This window comes from Magallana gigas, chromosome 10 (assembly GCF_963853765.1).
Source record: "Magallana gigas chromosome 10, xbMagGiga1.1, whole genome shotgun sequence".
Lineage (NCBI taxonomy): Eukaryota > Metazoa > Mollusca > Bivalvia > Ostreida > Ostreidae > Magallana > Magallana gigas.
The window spans coordinates 5,259,236-5,280,229 of NC_088862.1; the positions used below are offsets into that span (position 1 = coordinate 5,259,236).

The 20,994-nt window shown below is 32.7% G+C and overlaps 2 protein-coding genes across 3 annotated transcripts; both read left to right on the forward strand.

Annotated features, from left to right (window-relative positions):
• Nucleotides 1-2,244: 2,244 nt before the first annotated feature.
• LOC136272248 (tripartite motif-containing protein 2-like) lies at nucleotides 2,245-3,906 on the forward strand. Its single transcript, XM_066073508.1, has one exon. The coding sequence runs from the start codon at nucleotides 2,245-2,247 to the stop codon at nucleotides 3,904-3,906; it is 1,662 nt and encodes a 553-aa protein (XP_065929580.1).
• Nucleotides 3,907-16,189: 12,283 nt separating this feature from the next.
• LOC117684101 (E3 ubiquitin-protein ligase TRIM71-like) lies at nucleotides 16,190-18,519 on the forward strand. Of its 2 annotated transcripts, none has more exons than XM_066073320.1 (2): nucleotides 16,190-16,266; nucleotides 16,656-18,516. In XM_066073320.1, the coding sequence occupies exon 2, from the start codon at nucleotides 16,690-16,692 to the stop codon at nucleotides 18,352-18,354; it is 1,665 nt and encodes a 554-aa protein (XP_065929392.1). In that variant the 5' UTR covers nucleotides 16,190-16,266; nucleotides 16,656-16,689; the 3' UTR covers nucleotides 18,355-18,516. The 2 variants fall into 2 exon arrangements, with proteins under 2 accessions (XP_065929392.1, XP_065929393.1); XM_066073321.1 differs by having other exon boundaries at nucleotides 16,209-16,266; nucleotides 16,680-18,519.
• Nucleotides 18,520-20,994: the final 2,475 nt, after the last annotated feature.

The window sequence follows — 20,994 nt, forward strand, 5'->3', positions numbered from 1 at the left end:
ATTTGCTTGGATCCATAAATTTTCCAGAAATATTTTTTTATCACTGATACATAGTTTGATTGAATTTATTCTATCTTTAAATATTACTTAACATGATTCATATGGGGTTTTATCAACATTCTTGTGTCGAAAAAGTCCGAAAATAAATTCATATTATAAAAATGTGCGTAATTCAAATACAGATTAGAAACTACCTGTACTTGTCATGCTAAATAATGTATCATTGGTTTTAAAATTAATAAACATCGATAAAATCAACTCCCGTCAGTTCCTCGGTACTTTGATTACTTTATGGTAATAATACGATTAAGTTTAAAACATTAGGCCTATTTCTGTCCGATCGTTTTTACCATTTTAGCTACAAAATATGCGTCAGTGACCCGCCATATACTAAAGTAACCGTGTCATAAACTCGTAGATTGTATACGTTTTTGTCAAAAATAGATTTTCTGTGAAGCAGATTTGTTTCCTGAAATAATATCCTTATTGATGATTCCAATCAATAAAACTTAATGCATGTATATATGTACAACTTTTGCAACCAAGATGTAAAAAAAATTTGAATACCCCAAATGACTGTTCATGTAATGATATACTCTGGCCGATGTGAGTTCAAAATTTATAAAATCTGTGTTAAATCTTACATATACATCCTAGCAATTAATAAAAAATATGAAAAATATGATCTCAGATAAACCCGAAACATGACCGTTAAATACAAATTTTTAATCAATTTTGAGAAGAAAAAAAAACACACTGTATTTTTGGCTCCGATTTCACAAAAAACTTAAGTCAAATCTCAGACTTAAGTCTGACTTTTTTCTCAAATATTTGAGTTTTTTCTCAAATTTGAGAAAACCCAAATCTCTGCATTTAACAAAAAAATCTTAGTCATGTTTTTAACTCAATTTGAGAAAAAACTTAAGTTACCTTCATAGCAGACTTAAGTCAAATCTCAAATATGAATATGTCATTAACATCATTAATTCAGTATTATATTGTCTGTAATGTTCATTTCTTAGTTATATTTCTCTTAATAATCAGCGTATATGCAATATTTCATGCAGGTTTGATAAATATTTTTTTCATTAAAAAAGATAATTTTGGCCCAAGTTATCTCCCTTGACAAAACTGTAAACAAAGGGAAATAATTCATTTGTTTGTGTTAAATGGAATAACTGTGCAGTGATTCTACTTTCTAATGATTTTAAGGTAACCATAATGTGGTCTTCTGTTTGTTATATAATATATAAGATCATGTAGAAATGTCATCTATACTTAGCATAACAAAGTGTACATTTCATTACTTAGTTATGAACATTTTATGACACTTGTTAATTTAATCCGATTTTTCTCTGTTGAAAACATAAGTACCCGATTGTTTTTATTGAGAACAAATTTCAAAAAACAGGAACCACTTGTGACATTGACAATTCTTGACTCAGCTAAGTAAAAAATTTGACTCAGCTGAGAAATGACTAAGTTTGATTTGTGAAATGCAATTTGAGAAAAATCTCAGCTGAGTAAATTCTCAGGATTTGAGATTAAACTTAGGTAAAAACTTAAGTCTTTTTGTGAAATCGGAGCCAGGAAAATGAATATATTGGTTAGTCTTGGAACATTATTTTTACTTTGTACATAACCACTACTGTACTTCAGTAAGAAATCATGCAAGCATGCTAATCGCTCCCTGTACTTTCGGTATTTTGATTCTAAAGGAGGCGTGAACTCAATCACGTGATGGTAACGCTAGACCAGGAAGTAAAAATACAAGGATCGTCATGTTTTGTAATTTGTTCACGAAGAAGTAGGGCAAAACATGTAGTAAGTATTTGTAGATAATAAATCACAGAAAGCTGTCGTTTGGTCTAGAAAGCTTAAGTATTACAACGGTTAACATAATGATAAACGTAAAAACTAAATGTTAAGTAGCCAGGTCATAATGTAGGCCTAGAACACGGGGCACTTGTTTCTGCAATAAAGTTAAGTGAATAACCGATAGTATAATAATACTCTTTAGTATATTATGATAAAAAATGATATTATTATACTACATACAAACTTTTATCACAAAAGCAAGCGCATGTGGGCTAGAACGTGAACTGATTACATGCAACTCCACTGCAACAAGATTTCATTGTATTTTGCCTTGAATAAAAGAGTAAACTGCAATATACGGTTAAATAGTTTTAACTTTTATTTTCTTCCAGAATTTTATTAAAGATTCAATTAAGGTGTTTCAGCATGGACCCCAAGAGTAATTGGGCCCAGGATGTCTTACGGTGCCATCTGTGTGAGACTCCAGTCCCTCCTGTGTACTTTGACATTTGTCACATACATCTTTGTAAAGCCTGTGTGGGGGAGCATCTCTCAGACGAATCCACAGAACACAAAGTGGTGCCATTTGAAAAGCGGGGTTCAACTACAAAATGTCAAAACCATTCCTCAAAAATAGTTGAACTTTTCTGTAAACAATGCGACATTCCTATTTGTGTAAAGTGTGCATCTTCTAAAGAACACAAAGGTCATGTATTTATTGACGTGGTGAAAACACTAGAAAACCAAAAAGAAATCATACTGAGAGATTTACAAGAACTGGAGAAATCCATCTATCCTAAATATGAGGAGATTGCATCTATCATCCCAGTTATGAAAGCTGATCTAAATGAAAGCTCCCAGAAACAAACAAAAGCTATTGAGAAACATGAAGAAGACTTGCGCAGAGAAATAGACACCATGATCAAGAAACTAAAATCAGATCTTGATGAAATGGACTCCAAATATCTGACTGTACTAAACAAACAGGAAAATGAAATCACCCGCACTATTTTTGAAATCAAACAGAGCATTGCTGATCTGAAGAAGTTACTAAACTCAAATAATGTCAGTCACATCTCTGCCTATAAATCTAGGAATGCTGAATTTAGAAGATTGCCTTCTAAACTCACAGGTACCTTACCAAAATTTATCCCTGAGAAAATAAACAAAGAACATCTTTATCAACTGTTTGGTTCTCTGTCAGCGTTATCTATCAAACACGAAGAACATGGCTACACAATGGCTTCTCCTGATTCAGAGTCCTCTCCCCCAGACAGACCACTCATTGATGTACCACGGGTCATCACAGAAATAAATACCGAGTTTGGACATAATAATCCATTATGCAGTGCGTCATGTCAGAGAAATGGAGACATTTGGACATGTGGTAATGACAATATGATGAGACTCTACAACCTGCAAGGCAAACTAATGAAGTCAGTCCAAACCAAGTCAGGGAACATGCCAGAGGACATAGCAGTGACAATGAGTGGGAATCTATTTTATACTGATTACAATGATAGAACTGTAAACATAATAAAGAATACACATATACAGACAGTGATCAGATTACAGGGGTGGAGACCTCTTAGTGTCTGTTGCACCTTTTCTGGTGACATCCTGGTTGTCGTAAACAGTGATAATGATAAACAAACAAAAGTTGTGCGTTACTTTGGCTCCACAGAGGAACAAAGTATTCAATACAATGACGAAGGACAGCCTCTCTATTCAACAAGTACCCCAAAATTCATCTGTGAAAACAGGAACCTAGATATCTGTGTGTCAGACAATATAGCTCATGGAGTAGTGGTGGTCAACCAGGACGGGAAACTTCGCTTTACCTACACTGGTAATATATCTACCTTGGGATATCCACGTGACATCACTACAGATAGCCAAAGTCACATCCTAATAGCAGCCAGTGCCAACCAGAGTATCCACATCCTGGATCAGGACGGACAGTTCCTTCGCTCCATTGACAACTGTCAATTACAGATCCCATGGGGTTTATGTGTGGACTCCAAGGACAACCTCTTTGTGGCCGAGTTCTACACAGGCAAAGTGAAGAAAATACAATACTACAAATAAACCATGTGTTACTGTCAACATATTTAGTGTGGTGGCGATTATAAATGTGATAATTAAATGAGCCTTTGTAACATATATTCTTGTATAACAGATGTAAACAAACTGAGTGTTTATTGATAGAACTTGTGTAAACAGATGGGTTGTTTTGTGTACAATATGTGTTAAGCGAAAGCGAAAGGTTTTTTTTATTGAATGTATTTTATTAATATTTACATGCATGTAGATTGAAATGTTGAATTTATAAACTTTACAAAAAAAAATTTGTTTATACATATCTAAAATGTAAACAGGTTAAATTTAATCATCACAGTGTTGCATTACTTATAATAATATAATATGATTTACATTCCATTAAGCTATTTGTTATATATATTTTTAAATTGCTTGTATCAAATACTTATAATTGTAAATTTATGCATTATCAAGTGAAGACTCTAAGCAACTCTGCAATAACGGTATTCAAGGACTGATATAAGTAAAATCAAGTTATCTTTACATGAAGTCAAGAAAGACAAGCCTTAAAAATGACAGATCTTAGATCCTCTGCTGTTTCTGAATAATTGTTCAATCGTATAAACAATATCAAATTCATCTTCCCAAGTCAAGGGTTACTGATCCCCTCCGCTCTACATAAACCCTGTTTATGTAAAACGGAGCGGATCACAAACTCTTGACTTGGGAAGATGTTTCAAATTAGGAAGGGAATACTTTGCACTGCATACCTCATTCATTGTCTTAACAAATGGCCCATGGGCCACATTGCTCACCTGAGGAACAATAGACATAATGAAATCAAATTTATGGAGTCATATACAAAATAGATCCTGTAAAAAATGGTCCCCAGCTTTTCTGGCAAAATGTTTTTAAATTTCTGAAAAATACAAACAAATTTTCAATGATTTTTAATTATCTTCCTTAAAAGGACTTGGTCACGATTTGACTTAAAAAATTTCAAATTTTATTTTTCCATTTTCAATGTTTACACTAATAAATATAGAAGTTTATAATGCTATGTCAAAATTTGAAAGTCAAATATCAAGTTATAAGCAAGATACGGAGTCCATAATTCTTTGTTTTGTTAACAAAGCTCGAATATTGTCATTTTTTACATATGTGTTGTATTGGTGTAAGTTTCAATTAAATGTATCTTTCTTTTTTTGTAATAGTATTTATGAAGATATTGAATTAGTTTAAATTGATTTTACATGTCATTTTTTCTATGAAATGGTAAATATCTACATTACATTTTTTGTAAACAACTAAAAGATTGACTCGAGCTGTGTTTACATTACAATCAATTCTTACCTATGTATCTTGCTTGTAACTTGACTTTAACATTCAATATTTTGGTCAATCATTTAAAATGCACCAGTACACCATTTTATACATAAAAAATAAAAATGAAATTTTTGATCTCAAATCGTGTGCAAGTCCCTTTAAAAGAGGGTGTGGCCATTCATTTTAATAAACATGAATCTTCTTCACCCAAGTTTATTTAAATCGGCCCAGTGGTTCTTGAGAATTAAGAAGTTGAAAACGTAAAAAAGTTACAGACAGACAGATAGAAAGATGGATGCTGGATAAAAAGTGTTCAGAAAAGCTCACTTGAGCTTTCATTTTAGGTGAGCTAAAGGAATATTTTTACCAAAACATAGTTAATTTTCATTTTGAATAATAATAACTTGGAATGTGTTGAACATAATTTTTAAACAAAGGCATTTGAGTTGCATCTTTCATACGAGTCAACTAAAGTTGTATGGATCAATCAATTTGGAAAGGTCTCAATATTAACTTGATTTAAAGTAATTGCCTGGAAAAATGTATGCCAATAAATGTAACAGGATGGGAGAAATAATTACGAACAAGATAGGGGTGCAAACCTGGGCCCCCTGAATCTCTTGTCAGATGTTCTACCAGCTGAGCTATCTGGCGCCAGTATTCGAACTGGTCTGATCATCACACTAACTGCAAATGTAATTGAAAATTGAATTGTCATATACACTCGAGAAAAAAATATTCAAGCAAAATAGAGTTATCCCTCTTTCCAAAATATCCAAGTGCTAGTTTATTGAAACTGACTTAAATAGTTAATGGAGGGTAGGACTGCGGGTGCACAGTTTAATATGTCATCTACATCATAAGCTCATCTGAGCTGAAAGCTCAAGTGAACTTTTCTGATCATGCACTTTTTGTCTGGCGTCCGTCTGTTTCTCTGTAAACTTTTCACATGTTTGTATTCATATCCAGAACCACTGGGCCAATTTTAACCAAACTTTCCATAAATTATCATTGGATGAAGTGGATTCCTGTTTGTTAAAATGAAGGGACACATCCTATTAAGAATTTTTGAAAATCTGTTGATTTAATTTAAAAAATCATATAATCATTTTGTCAGAAATGCTTAAACGTGTGTGGAAAGATCCTCAGGTAGTGCAATTTAAACTTGCATGTTCACGTCATGATTCTCGAGGGCAGGATAAGGTCACAATGGGGGTTGAACGTTTACATAGGAAATTGAATTGAAAAATATTTTAAAATATTCTTCTAGAAACATTTGCGTAGAAAAACTGGAACTTTAGTGAAAGCCTTTTTAGATAGTGTAGATTCAAATTCAACATAATCATGAGAGTTTGCCATAGGGTGGGCCACTTTGCGGAAGGGGGATGTCAAGATTTACAAAGGAAAAGAATTTAGATTATTCTCAAAAACTTAAATGTTAGTATATATGGAATGATTTATATGCGAGCGTTTTGAAACATTGTTCATTCTTTAAAATTGTTTAGACTTTGGCCTCTGGACAATTCTTGGGACACAGAATTAGTTTAATGTTCGATTGGTTTTATGTATTATTTCATCTTATGTATATAAACAGTTATTCTTCTGAAGATCTGCAATGCTGAATATGTGATTTGACAATATAAATCAACCTGCTAAAAAAGACTCAATGATAAATATAAGAATTTCTGAAAGAAAAATTACAATCTTTTTTTATACAGGATTTATTTAAATAAAAAATGCTTTCTTTTGCGAGATGATGATATGCGGGATATGAGGGTGGCGACGTTTTTATATGCGGGATATGAAGGTGGCGACGTTGCAGAAAAAATACATAACGCCCTTTATGTAAATTTTTTCGTCAATGATCTCTATCATTAAACCCGCATCATCAAAGAAAGTATTGTATCATTTATACATATATTTACATTTTTCTTGTAACAAATTGATAAATTGATTGTAAACAGTATTAAGTAAAATTACTAAATTACTGTTACTTTACATCATTACATTAGCTAAAAGAAACAGCCAGATTGACTTCTATGGAAAATTTGAGTCTGGCATCATGATTATTTCGTGTAGTTCGTGATTTTTCTTTGCCAGATAAACTTTACGATCAATCGATAAACGGTGCGTGTACATTTTAGTCTTGTCAGTTTTTACAGAACTAGGATTGCAATTAAATTTCGTAATATATAAGGGGAATCATACTTGGTGAATGTAAGTTTTCTACTGTATTGTACTGATTGTTTAAGGCTGATTTAGATTTCATTAAAAATAGGCAACCAGTTTTTTTTTCATAATACAGAGTATCGGCCATACTGCTGCATGTTTATATATGTAACTATATGGACTATTTTGTGAGTGTGATCTCTCATTTAGAACTTTTTTCCAATAACTGGAAAGTTGTATGCCATCTGGCTCCTAATATTAGAAAATAAAACTACGTGTACAACAATGACATACGTACATACACTAAAACAGTACCAGTACAGTGTGGGATTTGTTGAAGAGGTGGGGAAATGAGCTGGTTGTCTGGGTTTGGCAGGTTTTTAGAACTCCTTTTTGAAGTATTCTAGCTATACTTGCCATATCATAAAATCAATGAACAACCACAAAAACGGTTTTTTCTGCAGTTTAACTATAATTTTTTTTTTTAAATATTGATCACCAAAGGTTCGGGGAGGGGTGACCCCCTCTTAATTTGCCAGGGCCAAAGACAACTAATTAAATGTATTGCTTTTCATGCACGTCGCATTGGGTCAAATGCTGCAGTATTTATCAGTTTTATTGCCATATTAAAATAGGGGGATACCTTATTTTACAACTTTAAGTTGAATATGAAAACCGAGTTCTTCCTCATTGCAAATATTGTAACAACAAAATAAAGTATCTTACTGCCTAATCATACTTTATCCCCCCCCCCCCCCACGAAGAACCATTAGTTTGGAGCCTAAAGTAATTGTATATATTTATCATTCATTTTCTTAATTACTTCACAAAAATAATTTTTTTTTAAAATTTCAAATTGTGTAACTTAATAAATGTAGCTCTTGGTGCAAGGAAAAAATAATGAACATTTAATGAAAACATAACAATGGAATTATTCTAAAAGTAGACGAAGTGAAAGTCTTTGAACATACCCAGCAGCAACAACAATATTACAAGAAAATTGTGCCACAGTCGTCATTGAAATAAAACATCAAAGGAAAAGAAGAGTAGACTCACAAACTTACTGTGCTAATTACAAATCAAATACATGTGAGGGTTGCATAGTTTCACCCTTAATTAATCTTTACCTTCCCCCTCCCAAATGAAATAGTGCGTTTTTACGAAACACGTGATACAAAAAATCGCGATCGTTTTTGTGTTTAGGTCTTGGACTTTAAAAATGTTTAGAAGAAAACACGAACTCATGATGAGTATTTTGTATGTTTATTTCTGAAATCGTCCGATCCAAGGTATGTGTCCGATGCATGGTGAAATCACCATTTCAATGTTTGTTTTCAAAAATAAATTAAACACGAGAAATCTTGATTTTGTTTTAATGTGAATCTTTTTTTTTTTGGACAACCACACATCCTTATTTTGGAAATTAAGCCATTTCCTTAAAAATCGAAAACCATGAAAATCATGACCTGAGGTGATGAAGCACTTGACATGAATATAAACAGAGTACTCAGATGTGTAAAGTTTTTCTCAAGTCTTCAGCAGGTCAATTCAATTAATTGAGCTAAATAATTTCTTTACAATGTTTACAAATATCTAAACGATGCTACTAATGTAAATTATATCACAGCACTTGACACATGTGAAACAGTCAATCAGACTGCATGTTATGTGTCATTCAATCAAAATAAGGCTAACAATCTGTCTGACAGTCTTGTTTGTAAGCCAAAAAGAACAAGTAAACATTTATCAACAAACAGTGGTATAGCTACATTCTCTCTTGGTATGAAATGCTTTACAAATGAACAAACTTTGAACAGATGATGTCAACTGGAATAATTATAAACAACAAAATATGAATAGTACAAGGAAACTATATACTGATCTAAGAATCAGACACATTCATATTTTTTCCTCATCCAAATCTCTCTATTTTTAAAGAGGTAGAAGATGCACATACCAGGCTTAGTTACTTATTAAAATGCGCAATATACATATACATTTCTCGTTTTACACAAAACAGTCTTAATCTGGAAATAAAAAAAACCTTTTCTTTTAATTTGAAGATATGTTAAATGCAATAAAGAAATGGCCATATGCTTGTATGCACATGTATCTAATTTTCTTGTGAAAAAAATACGCTTTTTTTTTGGTGAGTATACATTTTAAATTTAAATGAATGGAAGAGTTGCCATGTCAACTGCCAATCAAATCACAGACATTCCTGTTCCTTGGTGATGGTGTCTGGTGACTCGTTATAAAACTCAAGTGACGCTGGGAATAGAGAACACAGTCCTTTACCTTACTGTAATTCCTGATAAATAAATGATGCCGTTCTCTCATGACCAAAGAAGTTAGATGATAAAGTTTCCAGATGATACCCCTCCCACCCCCTGCCTGATCACTGCTCCGTCAGAACGGGAGAAACCCTTAACGGGGATCATACAATCCAAGTGACTGGCCTCTATTTGATAGAGATATTGGGAAGCCATGCATGGCCATCATCCAGTTCTTATTGGCATCGCTGGTTACATGTATTGTTTTCTTCCTTCGAACAATGTCCTCCATGTTAATCAGGACTTTTTCGACACAAAATCACTTAAATAAGAAAAGAACTTCTGGTAAACTAAGATCGCTCGCTCATGTACAATATTTGTAAATTTTTCAACTTTTATCATATTATTCAATTACTTCATTTGAAATATTCATTGTCTTCAGTTTTACATTACATTTTCTCTTGATGAATTTTCACCAAGAGTCTACATTAATCATCACAGCACTGTTGAGGCTTACTATGAAAATGTCAGCGGATGCAATGCCTGCTCTATCGTAATATTAAGGTAATTGTATGTCTTCTCTGCAGCCAAGTCCTGAAAAACAAAAAACAAAGTCATGTAAGGTCATTACTTCATCTTATTTGGCAAACCATTTGAACTGTACACAGTGGGTATTTAACAAATTATATCAATTCATACATGTTGACTGTACTATCACCTATAGATAACTTACATGTTTATCAAAATTGCAGTAGATGCCTCGATCACATGCACTCGGCATGCCTCGGCCCATTCCTACCTCGTAGGATACGGAATCGGCCGGTGTTTGCCGAATGGCCTCAATCGGGGACCTCTCTCGCTCTCGCTCTCTCTCTCTCTCTCTCTCTCTCTCTCTCTCAATGGAAGCTCTGATGATCTTTCTAAGTTGTATTATATTAATTTAAAAACCTGCACGGAAATGTGAAACGCAGAGTGAACATTTAGTTATCTCATTTTATACTCATAATAACCAATATTTATATTTTAAGTGCAAGTAAAAAATCATAATTAACGAATATATGTATAAACAACATGTTGTTCTATGAATTATATTGTAATCAATATTGAAATAGTATATTTCCAAACAATATGTGCATCACAAAATATATATGTTGTTTTCATACAATATATGTACGTTACAAATTATTTATGTTCAGGGTTATTAAAAGTAGTCAAAAAGTAGTTATAAGTACAATCAAAATTTTAACTGTAATTGATTAAACTACCATCTTCGATTACAGATTACTATCAATAACTTAAAGATAATCATTACAATCGATTACAATTACCACAAGCCTGTATGAAACACACTTTGATATATTTACAGGCTCATGTTAACTCTTAATTATATATACAAGATTGCTGTTGCTTTTAAGATTCCTAAGTTTTATCTTTTGACTGCATTCTGTCGGCTTTGAAAATCTTCCCAGGAGCAGAGTAAGCTGGAGCTGAAATAAACTTACAATTCTTTCTTTCAGGCTATGACCTAGAACGCTAGGAACTGTTCACTTATGTCTAAAACGAATTAGCAGATAGAAAAATCAGCTTGACAAAGAATCTTTACCGGTAATGGAACCAATGTAATTAAACAACAACATGGCACAAGACTTGCATATATAACAAAGAATTGTTAGATCTGTATCTGGTTTATAACTCCTCTACGGCAAACAGCCAAATTTTAATTGCTCAATAAAAATGCATTACTAAAACAGCATTGTAAACAATTCAAATTAGAAAAATGAAATATGACCAAAATCGTTACCATGTACCTTAAAAGTATTTGTAGAAGGAAAAGACAGATAGGAGGTAAACACACCACAGCCCCAGACTTAATTGGCACATAAAGTTATTACAATATTTTGTTAAAATCTGATCATGTATTGAAAATATCACTTCTTATTTCATATATTCATTCAATTTCAATTAAATATGATTTTTACTTTTAAATAATAGATTTTTATAGATAAAAAAGCTATTGACAAACATGAAGAAGATTTGCACAGAGAAATAGATATCATGATCATGAAACTAAAATCAGATCTTGATGAAATGGATTTCAAACACCTGGCTTTTCTAGATAAACAGGAAGGTGAAATCACAGCCACCATTTCTGAAATCAAACAGATCATTGATGATCTGAAGAAGTTACTGGACTCTAATGATGTCAGTCTTGTCTCTGCCTACAAATGCAGGAATGCTGATTTCAAAACATTGCCTCCTAAACTCATTGTTTTCTTACCATGTTTTTACCTTGAGAAAATGAACAAGGAGCAGCTTTATCATCAGTTTGGTTCTTTGTCATTGTCTATTACAATAGAAGAACATGGATACACAATGGAATCTCCCGATGCTGAGTACAGACTACAGGGATGGAAACCTCGCAGTGTCTGTAGTACCTCCTCTGATGACCTCTTGGTTATTATGGTCAGTGACGATAACAAACAAACAAAAGTTGCGCGTTACTCTGGATCCACAGAAAAAAAAGTATTTAATGTAATGACAAAGGAGAACCTCTCTATTCATCTCGTATAGAGATAAACTATAAACACATTTGCGAGAACAGGAACCTAGATATCTGTGTGTTAGATTTTGGAATGCGTGCAGTAGTGGTGGTCAATCAGGCTGGGAAACTCCGGTTTACCTACACAGGTCTTTCTACTTCCAAGCGATCATTTGGTCCTCGTGGCATCACAACAGACAGCCAGGGTCGGATCCTGATAACAGACCGTTACAACAACTGTATCCACATCCTTGATCAGGACGGACAGTTCCTCTGCTACATTGACAACTGTGATTTAAAGATTCCATGGGCCTTATGTGTTGACACCCGAGGCAACCTCATTGTTGCAGAAGGGGAAACGGGTAAAATAAAGACAATCAAATATGTAAACAGGATTAAATAAAACATATGTAAAAACAGTGAGCAAAGGAGTGTAAAGTTAAACTAAATATGTTACATGTATACACGAGAAAAAAAATTACTGAAATAAGTATGCATTGTTTCTGCAGACAAACTGACTGTATATGAACATATTGTTTGTGTAAATGAATCAATTCTTCTATCATATTCAATAAATGCTTATAACATCCAATAATCGTATTGTTGATGAAGTAATTTAACGTGTTTACACATTTAATGTCTATGCATGTATGTGTGAATGTTTATATTACAAGTATTATTTTTATAGAAAAATGTTACCAAATTAAATAGATAAAATGTTTACCATTAACACATATTTGTGATTTAAGATGGTATGTGGGAGATCTGTCAGTATTAATGCGAACGAAAGTGCATTATTATTTTTAAAAAAAAAACATTCCTCGGTTTAGAATTCTTAAATTTAACAATATTTGACCAAAAGGTATGTTTTAAAAAAAAATTGGAAATGAAAGGTAAAAATTATACAATCCCAAGCACAAATCATGACTTAAAGGTTCGTAGTTAAGGATCAATCCAATTCGATACGCTGGTATTATTTTTGAAAAGAAAAAAATTATAAAACCATACCGAGTTTTATTACTTATCTTGATAGGAAGAACGTTACAATATGGAGGTGTCCCATACTACCATAAACATGTTTATTGATATATTATATAAAATGTATTTAATAGAATACATTCATATAAATGAGAACTGTATTCTTGTAATATCAAGAGATTAATATATATTTCTGTCAATAAACAATGAAATGTAGCAAAATGTAATATTTTATATCTTTGATATTTTAAGGGTCCTTCACACATCTGGGGAAAATTCTGCATACAAGCCCATTTTTCTAAATTACTTGAAGGTATGGATTTTTAACATGTCTTCGACTTGAAAATGACCACAAAAACTTTCAATTTTTGGGGGATTCAACTTTTTAAATTTTACCGCTCTTCATAAATCAAAGTACTGAAGTACTGACGAGAGTTGATTTTATCGATTATTATTTATTTTAGAATCAAAGATACGTTATTTTGCATGGTAAGTGGTTTCTTATACATGTATATATGTATTTGAATTACGCGCATTTTTTATAATATGAATACTCGGACTTTTCCGAAAAGAATTTCGATAAAACCCATATCAATCATGCCGTGTAATATTTAAAGATACTATTAATTCCATCAAGGTATGTATCAGTAATCGAAATATTTCTGAAAATGGCATGGATCCAAGCAATATTGGACTCTAGTTTCGTTCAACCAAACGCTCGGTTGTCTCCGCTAATCTCCGACAAGCAAGAGAGATTCTCTGCTTGTCGAAAATTTATGGAAACCACCGATCGTCTAGTTAAACGAGACTATTGTAATCTCTAGCGTAGGAATACATACCACTACAAAAATATCTAAATTGTTCCTACCATTTAAAATCTGACTATTTTCACGGTATATATAAATAAGTTTCCTTGAAAAACAGTGCTTCAGAATTCATTACAGCGAATTTATTGATTATTATCGAGAACTAGGTCTTGTCAGCGGTGATGATTCGTGCTTAGGTCCAAACACTGTTTCACTTTCGGTTTTCCAGAATAACTGCATAGGAGAGTTGATTGAAATTACTAGTAACTCCCAAAAATGAAAAATCCCTGCAGTATTCCAATTCGGGACCTGCAGGTTGGTAGACTGAAGCTACACCCATTGCGACACAGAGATAGTCACCAAATATTTCTCAATGTGTTCAAATCGCCATGTTGTAACGTACTGTCATTTCAGTAAAAGTCATGGGGTGTCGAGGATCCTTAACAAACAGTTGAAATTTTTTATTCACTTGATTGTGTTAAAACATTGACATACAACGTAGTCCAACCAGTATGTTGAAACAGAATTTATTTATCTTCAAGTTTTAAGTTTAAAACGAGTTGGTGTCTTAGTATATAATTGTACCTATACATGTAAGAAATCTAAATTTGCATGTTTTAATAAAAACTACATTTTAGTATTTACAAATTTTAAACCAAAGAGTACTTTTTGATGTACTTTTATCCCCTTTGTATAAAAGTGTCTCAAGCCACCTTTATTCTCTGATCCAAAGCAACAGAATGAAAAATGAAAATACAAATACATTGAAACACTGTGCAATTTATTTGCACGTTTTACGGACATTATTTAGTGAATACATTTCCAGTGATTTATTTTTTATTTTAAAGTGCACCAATGTTATAAAATCACGAGTTTTAAAAAAATTTTAGATTAAATATTTCAAACTTCTTTAACCATTATTATCTTTCTATACTTAAACAAATTCAACTGATGCAGTACTACCTGATTCAAAGCCTTTCATGACCCTTGAACATAGTTCCTTTAAAAATTCAGCAAAAATAAAAAAAACTAAAAGAAAACATTCTCAACATTTTATTTATCATCTGTGTACAAATTCAACCATAAAATAATACCAAATAATAAAACATGATAAATGAAGGCTTAGAACACGTTCTTATTATAATGCAAATCAAAGATATTGAACTCAATGCTAGTCGACCTTTGCATACAGAGATACATTTTTTAAAAAAACCCACCGAAATATACGAATAATTGTTTTCAAACACTTACTGTATAGTATGCATTTGTGCTTGATATATGTGGTGGGAAGATTTGACACTGGTAAGAAATGTGTATGGCGTTTGTTTCATTGTTTATCTGATTCAGTTTATAGGAATACCGAAACACGCCAATTATCGGTTTTGTACGATTGTTTTATTTCAAAATGTAGGTTAACTGTACAGTACTAAATTAAAACAAACATTATGATGGTAATCAACGACATCAATTCTGGCTTCTGTACGTTTTGTCCGTTATTTTACACAGTGTGTAATTGGCAATGTATATGTGGTGTTCGAAATAATTTCCTATTTGTTTTACTTTATGGTAATAATACATGTACGAACTGTTACGTTTACAAAATTATTTCTGTCCGATCGTTTTTACCATTTTAGCTACAAATATCTGGAAGTGACCTGCGATATTTTGAAGCCGATTCTATAGCCGAGTCATAAACTCGTAGATTTTACACGTTTTTGTCAAAAATAGATCTTTTGTGAAGCAGATTTGTTTCCTGAAATAATATTTTTATTGATGATTCCAATAAATAAAACTAAATACATGTGTAAATGTACATATTTCGCAACCAAGATTTTTAAAAAAAATTTCGAATACTCCAAATGACTGTTCATGTAATGTTATACTCGGACCAATGTGAATTAAACATTTTTAAAACCAGTGTTAAATCTTACATGTACACCCTAGCAATGAATAAAATATCAATAATAAGAACTCAGATAAACCTGAAGCCTGACTAATAATTACAATTTTTAATCAATTTTGAGAAGAAAACACACACACTGGTCCTCCAGGAAAGAGAATATATTTGTTAATCTTGGGGTATTTTTTTTTTTAATTTTGTATATAACCACTACTGTACTTCAATATAGAAATCTTGCAATTTCTTCAACAAGCATGCTAATCGCTTCCAGTACGTTCAGTACTTTGATTCTAAAGGAGGCGTAAAATCAATCACGTGATGGTAACGCTAGACCAGGTAATAAAAATACAAGGATCACCATTTGTTGATTTGTACAGATTTGTATTTTGTTCACGCAGAAGTAGGGCACAACATGTAGTAAGTATTTGTATTTAATCTATCGCAGAAAACTGTCCTTTAGTTTTTAAATGTTAAATATAACAAATGTTAACATAATGATAAAAGTCCAAACTAAATGTTGCGTGGCCAGGTCATAATCTAGGCCTAGAAAACGGGGCACTTGTTTCTACAATGAAGTTTGTTAAATAGCCGATACTATAATAGTACTTTATCGTATATTATGATAAAAAAAATGATATTATTATACTACATACGAACTTTTATCACAAAATTATGTGCATGTGGCTAAGAACGTGAACTGATTTACGTGCAACTCTACTGCAGTAAGATTTCATTGTATTTTGCCTTGAATAAAAGAGTAAACTGCAATATACGGTTAAATAATTTTAACTTTTATTTTCTTCCAGAATCTTATTCAAAATTCAATTAAGGTGTTTCAGCATGGACCCCAAGGGTAATTGGGCCCAGGATGTGTTACGGTGCCATCTGTGTGAGACTCCGGTCCCTCCTATGTACTGTGACATTTGTCACATACATCTGTGTAAAGCCTGTGTAGGGGAGCATCTCTCAGACGAATCAACAGAACACAAAGTGGTGACATTTAAAAAGCGGAGTTCAGCTACGAAATGTGAAAACCATTCCTCAAAAATATGTGAACTTTTCTGTAAGCAATGCGACATTCCTATTTGTGTAAAGTGTGCATCTTCTAAAGAACACAAAGGTCATGAATTTATTGACGTGGTGGAAACACTAGAAAACCAAAAAGAAATCATACTGAGAGATTTACAAGAACTAGAAAAATCCATCTATCCTCAATATCAGGAGATTGCATCTATCATTCCAGTTCAGAAAACTGGTCTGAATGAAAACTCAAAGAAATTGACAAAAGCTATTGACAAACATGGAGAAGACTTGCATAGAGAAATAGACACCATGATCAAGAAACTGAAATCAGATCTTGATGAAATGGACTCCAAACACCTGGCTGGTCTAAATAAACAGGAAAATGAAATCAAGCGCACCATTTCTAAAATCAAACAGAGCATTGCTGATCTGAAGAAGTTACTAAACTCAAATGATGTCAGTCTCGTCTCTGCCTATAAATCCAGGAATGCTGAATTTAGAAGATTGCCTCCTAAAATCACACCTACCTTACCAAAATTTACCCCTGAGAAAATAAACAAAGAAAAGCTTTATCAACAGTTTGGTTCTCTGTCAGCGTCATCTATCAAAACAGAAGAACATGGCTACACAATGGCTTCTCCTGATGCTGAGTCCTCTCCTCTAGACAGACCGCTCATTGATGTACCATGGATCATTACAGAGATAAACACAGAGTTTGGAGGTATTAATTCATTACACGGTGTGTCATGTCAGAGTAATGGAGACATTTGGACATGTGGTAATCACAACTTAATGAGACTCTACAACCTGCAAGGCGAACTAGTGAAGTCAGTCCAAACCAAGTCAGGAAGCAGGCCAGAGGACATAGCAGTGACAAGGAGAGGCGATCTAGTTTATACTGATAAAGGTGATAGAACTTTAAACATGATAAAGAATACACAGATACAGACAGTGATCGGACTACAGGGGTGGAGACCTCTTAGTGTCTGTTGTACCTTTTCTGGTGACCTCCTGGTTGTCGTAAACAGTGATAATGATGAACAAACAAAAGTTGTGCGTTACTTTGGCTCCACAGAGAAACAGAGTATTCAATACAATGACAAAGGACAACCTCTTTTTTCAACAAGTGTCATTAAATACATCTGTGAAAACAGGAACCTAGATATCTGTGTGTCAGACAATAGAGCTCGTGCAGTAGTGGTGGTCAACCAGGACGGGAAACTCCGGTTTACCTACACTGGTAATAGCTCTAGTTCTACCTTGGGATGTCCACGTGACATCACTACAGATAGCAAGAGTAACATCCTAATAGCAGACAGCAGGAACTGCATCCACATCCTGGACCAGGATGGCCAGTTCCTCCGCTCCGTTGACAACTGTCAATTACAGACTCCATGGGGTTTATGTGTGGACTCCAGGGACAACCTCTTTGTGGCCGAGTTTTACTCGGGTAAAGTGAAAAAAATCCAATATAACAGATAAATGATTTGTTAAAACCAACAAAAATGTATCTACTGTGGCAGTGAATATAAATGTGATCATTTAAAGAGCCTTTGTAACATATATTCTCGTATAACAGATGTAAACAAACAAAGTGTATATTCATATAACTTATATACTTATATAAAAAGATTGTTTTGTGCACATGTGATAAGTGAAAGCGAAATGTTTTACTTTTTGAATGTATTTTATTACTATACACATGTATGCAGATTGAACAAAAATTAAATTAAATTTAATCATCACAGTGTTGCATTAATTAAAATGAGTTACATACCATTAAGCTATTTGTTATACATATTTTGAATTGTTTGTATCAAATACTTATAATTGTAAATTTATGAATTATCAATTGAAGACTCTAAGCAACTCTGCACTAACGGTATTCAAGGACTGATGAAAGTAAAATCAAGTTATCTTTACATGAAGTAAAGAAAGACAAGCCTCAAAAATGAAAGATCTTAGATCCTCTGCTGTTTCTGAATAATTGTTCAATCGTAAAAACAATATCAAATTCATCTTCCCAAGTCAAGGGTTACTGATCCCCTCCGCTCTACATAAACCCTGTTTATGTAAATTGGAGCGGATCAGAAATCCTTGAATAGGGAAGATGTATCAAATTAGGAAGGGAATACTTTGCACTGCATACCTCATTCATTGTCTTTACAAGAGGCACATGGGCCACATTGCTCACCTGAAGAACAATAGACATAATGAAATCAAATTTATGGAGTCATATACAAAATAGATCCTGAAAAAAAAATGGTCCCCAGCTTTTCTGCCTTAATTATCTTCCTTAATTAAAAGGTCTTGGTCACGATTTGACTTAAAAAATTTCAAATTTTATTTTTTTCATTTTCAATGTTTACACTGATAAATATAGAAGTTTATAATGCTATGTCAAAATTTGAAAGTCAAATATCAAGTTATAAGCAAAATACGGAGTCCATAATTCTTTGTTTTGTTAACAAAGCTCGAATATTGCCATTTTTTACATATGTGTTGTATTGGTGTAAATTTGAATTAAATGTATCTTTCTTTTTTTGATAATAGTATTTATGAAGATATTGAATTAGTTTAAATTGATTTTACATGTCACTTTGTCTAAAAAATGGTAAATATCTACATTAAATTTTTTGTAAACAACTAAAAGATTGACTCGAGCTTTGCTTACATAACAATCAATTCTTACCTATGTATTTCGCTTGTAACTTGACTTTAACATGCAATATTTTGATAAATCATTTAAAATGCAACATGACATTATTTTATGCATAAAAAATAAAAATAAAATTTTTGATCTCAAATCGTGTGCAAGTCCCTTTTAAAGAGGGTGTGGCCATTCATTTTAATAAACATGAATCTTCTTCACCCAAGTTTAATTGAAATCGGCCCAGTGGTTCTTGGGAATTAAGAAGTTGAAAACGTAAAAAAGTTACAGATTGAAAGATGGATGCTGAATAAAAAGTGATAAGAAAAGCTCACTTGAGCTTTTAGTTTAGGTGAGCTAAAGGAAATCTTTTTTTTACCAAAACATAGTTAATTTTCATTTTTAATGATAATTACTTGGAATGTGTTGAACATAATTTTTAAACAATGGCATTTGAGTTGCATCTTTCATACGAGTCAACTAAAGTTGTATGGATCATTCAATTTGGAAAGGTCTCAATATTATAACTTGATTTAAAGTAATTACCTGGAAAAATGTATGCCAATTAATGTAACAGGATGGGAGAAATAATGACGAACAAGATAGAGGTGCAAACCTGGGCCCCCTGAATCTCTTGTCAGATGTTCTACCAGCTGAGCTATCTGGTGCCAGTATTCGAACCTGTCTGACCATCACACTAACTGCAAATGTAATTGAAAATTGAATTGTCATATACACTCGAGAAAAAAATAATCAAGCAAAATAGAGTTATCCCTCTTTCCAAAATATCCAAGTTCTAGTTTATTGAAACTCTGACTTACATAGTTAATGGAGGGGAGGACTGCGGGCGCACAGTTTTATATGTTATCTACATTATAAGCTCATCTGAAAGCTCAAGTGAACTTTTCTGATCATGCACTTTTTGTCTGGCGTCCGTCTGTTTCTCTGTAAACTTTTCACATGTTTGTATTCATATCCAGAACCAGTGGGCCAATTTTAACCAAACTTTCCATAAATTATCATAATTGGATGATGTGGATTCCTGTTTGTTAAAATGAAGGGACACGTCCTATTAAGAATTTTTGAAAATCTGTTGATTTAATTTAAAAAATCATAACATCATTTTGTCAGAAAAGCTAAAACTTGTGTGGAAAGACCCTCAGGTATTGTAATTTAAACTTGCATGTTCATGTCATGATTCTCGAGGAGAATGTAGGAAAATGTATTGAAAAATATTCTTCTAGAAAAGTTTGCGTAGAAAAACTGGAGCTTTAGTGAAAGCCTTTTCAGATAGTGTAGATTCAAATTCAACAAAATCATAATCATGAGAGTTTGCCATAGGGTAGGCCACTTTGGGGAGGGGGGTGTGTCAAGATTTACAAAGGAAAAGGATTTAGATTATTCTCAAAAACTCAAATGTTAATATATATATATATATATATATATATATATATATATATATATATATATAT